This window comes from Dipodomys spectabilis, unplaced genomic scaffold (assembly GCF_019054845.1).
Source record: "Dipodomys spectabilis isolate Male_0828 unplaced genomic scaffold, ASM1905484v1 ptg000085l, whole genome shotgun sequence".
In the NCBI taxonomy this organism is placed as follows: Eukaryota; Metazoa; Chordata; class Mammalia; order Rodentia; family Heteromyidae; genus Dipodomys; species Dipodomys spectabilis.
Genome location: NW_024870762.1, coordinates 6983184 through 6990144, shown reverse-complemented (window position 1 = coordinate 6990144; position 6961 = coordinate 6983184). Strand labels below are relative to the sequence as shown.

The following is a 6961-nucleotide window of genomic DNA, read 5'->3' as shown; positions in this document are numbered from 1 at the left end:
CTGAAAGACCATGTGGAGAGAAACACATCATTGCAGTATCTCATTTATTGTAAATCCAGTGTGGTGTGTCTTAGTCTAGATAATCTACTCTATGCCAATATCCCACCTAATCGTCATAGACATTGGAGATATTGGTGATGGACAGTTGCTCTAGGTTTCTTCTTCAGGTTGTGTTATTATACAATTATTTGTATCAATTCTACAATACCAAGATCTGTTGGATTTTAATAGCCATCAGACTGAATTTACAGCTCAATTTGAGGAGAATTCATATCTTTTTTTTTCATTTACATGTTTTATTTGTAAATGTTTATACCAGAACCATGAAATTAAACTTTAGAGACAATGGATATCATTAGTTTAGTTACCATCAGCTTATTATAAAAGGAAGATATGGAAATTGTTTACATGATGAAATATCTCAGAACCCCCATGGAATGGGCAGCTTCACATTATGCCATGTTTTAGTGATGGATTCACTCTACATACTTCCCAAGAATGTCACCATCGCTCAATAAGAAATAATCCTTATCATCTAGAACTACTTTGGTGCCTCCATATTCGGGGAGACGAACTTTACCACCCACTTTCACACTAACTGGCTGAATCTCTCCACCCTTTCCTTTACAGCCATACTGTGGCTTGCAATACTTTTCCTTGAGATTTTTCTGGAAGCATAATGTCTCCTTTGGTTACAGTTGCAGCTGAACTCCTTTCGACCAACACTCGGTCAAAAAGAGGAAGGAACTTCCTAAATGCTTGTATGGCCATGACTCTTCCCAGTCACTACTTGGACTCCCCAGAATTCATATCTTAAAAACATCAAATCTGCAGAGCACTGGTGGTTTATGACTGTAATCCTAGCTACTCATGAGGGTGAGATCTGAATATCACAGTTCAAAGCCAGGCCGGCAAGAAAGTGTAACCAATTAACCACCAGAAAACAGGAAGTAGTGGTGCTGTGGCTTAAGTGGTAGAGCAATACCTTTGAGCTGAAGAGCTCAGGGACAGCATACAGGCCCAGAGTTCAAGCCCAATAACCGAAAATAAAACAAAACATCAGATTTTCCATTCTATTACTCATGCAGTGAGTTCACATCTGTGATCCTAGCTATTTAGGATGTGGAAAAGAGGAGACTGGAAGTTCAAGGCCAGTCCAGGCAAAACATTCTCAAAACCATATCTCAAAACCACTGAGCCACCTTCTCAGCCCCGATTTTGCTTATTTTTTTTTATTGTGAAAATACTGTACAGAGGGGATACAATTACATGTTCAAGATAATGAGTACATTTCTTATCAAGCATTGTAGCCTCCTCCTTTGTTTCCCCTGCCTATTCTATCTTCCCTGCACCCCTCCCCCCAACCCCCCCCTCCCCCACCAAAGTTGTAAAGTTCGTTTTCCACATAACGAAATGGAAAGACTTGGAAAAAATTATATTAAGTGAAGTAAGCCAGGCCCAAAGAAACATAGGTCCCATGGTTGCTTATTTTCAAGTGAGGGTTTTATAGATATTCACTTATGCACATATATCATAATATGTCTGCAAGTATAGGGGAATTGATTTATTTGTCTGATATTTATCAATCAAAATTTCTTCCTTTTTGATGCACTCCAGATTTTTTCCATTATGATTGTTTTAATGTCTACACACACACACACACACACACACACACACACACACACACACACACACACACACCCTTCCTCAAACTTACAAAGCTACTTTTACTCTTGCTTGAAAAATTTGTAATTTCAACTTTTTATTCTCTCTAGCCCCCTATTGAGCTAAGTTCCCTTTATACAATGTCCATAATGAATTCACTTGTAATTGGTGAAAAATATTAAATTGTGTGCATCCATAGTGTTTTTGTCTATGCATTCTTTGGTGTTTTTCCAATTTGCTCCTGCAGTTTCTGTCTGAAGAGTGACCATAAACATCAAGGCTGAGGTGATCATAATGTGTGAGTGGTGTTTTTTCTCTCATTGGAAAGTCTTAGGACTACACACATGTGCCAGACTTTACTATATGCTCCTTTCACTAGAAATGTATTTGTATTTGCAGACATTCTTATATCTGCAAATAAAAATAAATGTCTATTCCTGTCAAGTTAGCTTCTCTTTAGGAAAGCCTTAATGAGAAAGAAAACCAACCTGGTCTATATCAGTCAAAGACTGAATTATCGATTAAAAAAAAAAAAAAAACCTCTACCTCCGCAGCCTTCCATGCCAAGATCCATTTGTGTGGAAATTTCAATGGTTCCAAGTCCATAGAGAGGCAGAATATTTTCATCATTCAATTTAAAATCTTGCATCATAGCCTCCTCTCTTAAAAAAAGAAACAGCTCTTCCTCAAGGGACGCAGTGTGTTTTTAAAAACCCCTGTGATTATAGACAAGATACATCTGAAGCTGGTATCAGCTTCTCACAGGACTACCCAGACGTCAAGAACTCTATGGTATGTTCTCCAAGCTGGGATCAAGGAAGAGGTAAAAGATTATGGCAATTCTGACTAAATATTATATCCTTCAAGTTGAATTAACAAAAGCAAAAGTATTCATTCCCACAAGAAAGAGGTGGCCTTAAGAAAATGTGGCCATGTCTACATGGTTAGTTCATACAAATAGATTACAATTAGGCACCCTTGGAGGAAAACCAGGAAATTGGAAAAGGTTAACAGCTCTTGTTTTTCTGTAACTAAAGAGTAGCACTACTGCAGACAATCACTGGTATCAGTAGGAAAGACGAAGCTTTACATAGATGTTTGCTAATGTTACTGTGGCTTTCCCCTAAAGTTCTAAAGTGCCCTTTGTGAGTGTTCATAGATTTTAGGTAAAAGGAAGTGGTATGAATTATTGAAGCCAAGGATTGGAATGCATGTCCCAATTGTGTATATAAATGTTATGAAATTCATATTTCCTATGAAAAGGAGACTAAGGAGGCTTTACTTAAAGTAGAGTAAACTAGTTTTGTGAATTGAAGTCCATATTTTGATGAAATCTATCACACTGCCTATCACAAAAAAATGGTCAAAACAGTCAATGTTCAATATTTTTATTTGTAGTTTCTTGAAAACCATTTATATCAATAAAAATTGATGGCAATGATGCTTTGTATGATTGAAACATTTTAAAGAACAGTGTCACAAAAATTCAGAACATGGAAAGTAAGTTCTTGTATGTGGAAATAATGTCTCATGATACTCAAGTTAGATTCAACTTGTGATTCATATTTGTGGAATAACTATCAAGGGGCTTTCAGATATGGCAGCTAAAGCAACATTTAGAAACTTTTGAAGTTAATTTAGGAGCCATATGCACTGCAATGTGAAACCACTGATGTCTGACAGGCTGGAGAATATAGAAAAGGAAAGTTTATATGGCAATGTCATTCTTCACAAAAGAGAAGTTGTGAGAAAGACAACAAGAGATGGGAAAGAGATGGCAAAATACCTCGTATACTGATAAGTAATGGGGAAGCACAGGAACGTCAAAGTTTACAATTCTCCTACGTATCGTTCTCAGAATAAGATACGTTTTAACACACACACACACACACACACACACACACACACACACACACACACACACACAACCTAAAATCTCACTTATAGCATTTCACATCACCTGGAAAGTTGGAAAGTTTCAAACTACTATCACAGCAGTTTTTTTTTTTCAGTTGTTGACTTAATTCTTAGATAGCAGTAAAAATACACAAAAGTATGGGAGTCATTATTAATGACTACACACATATACATATTTACATTGCACTGAGGGATGAGTTCTTCCAATTTCCATCCCACAATGGTCAAAATTCTGGATCATAAAGGGAAAATTGTTTCCTGTCTTTATCAGAAATATCAATCAAGTATATCTGCAATCTCTTTCAGAAGTTATGTAGTGGGTATTTGAATGTTTTTCTTACACTTGAACATCATTTCAAAGTAATTCACTGTATTTCTTTACTGTAGCAAGTGGTCAAAATTATTTGATTATATCATTTGATAACAAATCATATTAAGATCTGTGAAATAAAGCAAAGAATCAAATAGAAGTTACTGTATACTAAAAATATTTCACACAATAAAATTAGACATCAAATATTTTTAAATTTTTTGTAATATTTTTGGTTTGGGGGTTTCATCTCCGCGTGAGCGTGTGTGTGTGTGTGTGTGTGTGTGTGTGTGTGTGTGTGTGTGTGTGTGTGAGGGAGAGAGAGAGAGAGAGAGAGAGAGAGAGTACATGCACACAGACATATACACTCATTCTGGGTCTCAAATTCAGTGCTTGGGTTTGAACTGAGCTCTGAGAATGTTTTTCAAGGCTGGTACTCTACCACTTGAGCCATAGTTCCACTTCTGGCTTTTTTTTTAATTGTGAAAATGCCATACAGAGGGCCTACAATTACATGGGCAAGGTAGTGAGTACATTTCTTATCAAGCGTTGTTGCCTCCTCCTTTGTTTCCCCTTACCATCCCTTCCCATCTTCCCCAACCCCATCCTCCTCTCCCCTGCCAAAGTTGTAAAGTTCGTTTTTCAACATAACAACTTGTACATCTCATGTTGCAATGGATCCACCTTCTCCTCCACAAATTATATCAACATCAAATACAGCCAAAAAAGGGGTTATACCGTGGGGAAGGGACATACAAAGCAACAAAGAAATAGCAAGAAGGAAAAATCATTTGAGTCCTTATCTTGGGGTTCATTTCACCTAACATCAACTTATCTGACCATTTCTGCTTGTCTCAGACATATACTAGTTATTGTAAATAAGGGAAAGCATGGGACCTATGTTTTGTTGGGCCTGGCTTACTTCACTTAATATAATATTTTCCAAGTCTTTCCATTTCCTAAGAAAGAATGACATTGCCCCACTTCTGGCTTTTTTTGATGGTTAACTGGAGTTAAGAGTCTCATAGACTTTCCTGCCAGGGCTGGCTTCAAACCACAATCATCATATCTTAGCCTCCTGAGTTGCTAGGATTACACACGTAAGCCACAATAAGCACTTAGTTCTCAATGAATTTGTAATATTGATTTCAGTAGCACATCAATTAAATAAAATAGTAATAGGAACAGCATTGACTCTGTTCATTAGGACACTGGATACAAAATAAGCCTTGCAAAATGATGACCATAATCATAATAGCTTATTAGCTATGTACATATGACGTGATAAAATGATGCTAATCAAAATGAACTACAAGATATGGAAACAAGAGTTCTTTTTCTTTTTTCTTTTTTAGTGTGCTGTGTGAAGCTATTTTTTTTCTTTCATTTTCCACACTTTAGTTTACTACCTGCTATCACTGTTTCTCGTTTTGGTACCATTGTTTTTTATGTAAGTTTATCTGATTTGGAAATGGGAAGGGGAATCAGAAATGATGAGACAAAGGACAAAGGGTGAACCAATGCAACAGTGATACTCACAAGACACTGTGATGAAAATTAACTTTACAACTTGGGGAAGAGAGGAGTTGATGGGGGGAAAGAGGAAGAAAACCAGGGAAAGTTTAACAATATTTGTTGAGAATTGTATTCATTTCCTTTCTTATTTAACTGTAACTCCTCTGTACATCACCTTTACAATAAAAAATAATAAATAAACAAGTTACCTCCACCCCCCAAAATGATAACTGTATTGTTGGCTAGGAAGGATTCAGGAATGAAGAATATTCAAACAACTCAAGATTTAATAATAAATATCACAGTTTCTCAAAACTCTAGCTGAGGAATACCAATTAATTAACCATTAATTATTGAAATAAACAATGATAAACAAATGAATAACTGTTTTCAGTGTTTTTTTTCATTTACCATAACCTTTTGTTTTCCAGGTGCTGCCACAATTTGTATTTTCAAAATGATTACAACAAATGAAACCAAAATGAATGGGTTCCTCCTCATGGGGTTTTCTGAGAATCACAAGCTGCAGCTGTTACAAGCTTGCCTGTTCTTGGTGATGTACCTTTTGGACTTGACAAGCAATTTCATCATCATCACCATCACAACCCTGGATGAGCATCTCCAGTCTCCCATGTATTACTTCCTGAAGCAACTTTCCCTTATGGACCTCTCCTTCATCTCTGTCACAGTCCCCCAGTCCATTCACAATTCCCTCACAGGCAATGGCTATATTTCCTATGCTCAGTGCATGCTCCAAGTGTTCTTCTTCACTTCTTTGGCCTGGGCTGAGGTGGCCATTCTCACGGTGATGTCTTATGACCGCTATGTAGCCATTTGCTTCCCACTGCACTATGAACTCATCATGGATGCCAGAAAATGTAAGAGTGCTGTGACAGCTGTATGGGTAAGTGGAGGCATCTCAGGAATCTTGTATACAGCTGCCACATTTTCTATCACATTCTGTAGAGCCAAAATAATCCACCAGTTCTTCTGTGATATCCCCCAGTTGATCAAGCTCTCCTGCTCCAATGACTACCTTGCACTCATTGGAGTGGTTGCATTTGTGGCTGTGGTAGCTTTAGCCTGTTTTGTCTCCATTGCTCTCTCCTATATCCACATATTCTCCACGGTTCTAAGAATACCCTCTGCTGAAGGCCGGTCTAAGGTCTTCTCCACTTGCCTGCCCCACCTTTTTGTTGTGTCATTTTTCCTCTCCACAGGCATCTGTGCATACCTCAAACCAACTTCAGACTCTCCAACTGCTCTGGACCTTATGTTATCCATCTTTTACACAGTAATACCTCCAACACTCAACCCTATAATCTACAGCCTGAAGAATGAGTCCATAAGGAAAGCTTTAGGGAAGTTACTGCTGGGAAGCTATTTCACTGGGGAAAAAGCTTATCTCCAGCGTTGTTAGTGTGTTTACAATAGTATGCATATATGTTCCTTTAGTAACTGCAATTTCTTCATCATTTAATGACAATGGACAGCAGTAATGTCTCTTCTATAGATTAGTGATATAATATATGTGTGTGTTCATTATATAAACTC

General features: G+C 37.3%; 1 protein-coding gene and 1 pseudogene across 1 annotated transcript; one reads left to right on the top strand and one right to left on the bottom strand.

Moving 5' to 3' along the window:
* Positions 1–476: 476 nt before the first annotated feature.
* LOC122111506 lies at positions 477–771 on the bottom strand (annotated as a pseudogene).
* Positions 772–5864: 5093 nt separating this feature from the next.
* LOC122111201 (olfactory receptor 14J1-like) lies at positions 5865–6827 on the top strand. The gene has a single exon (XM_042683927.1). It carries the CDS (start codon positions 5865–5867, stop codon positions 6825–6827), a length of 963 nt encoding a protein of 320 aa, XP_042539861.1.
* Positions 6828–6961: the final 134 nt, after the last annotated feature.

Excerpts from the sequence above, each read along its gene's own strand:
- LOC122111201 (XM_042683927.1), top strand. The coding sequence starts at position 5,865 with ATGATTACAACAAATGAAACCAAAATGAATGGGTTCCTCCTCATGGGG.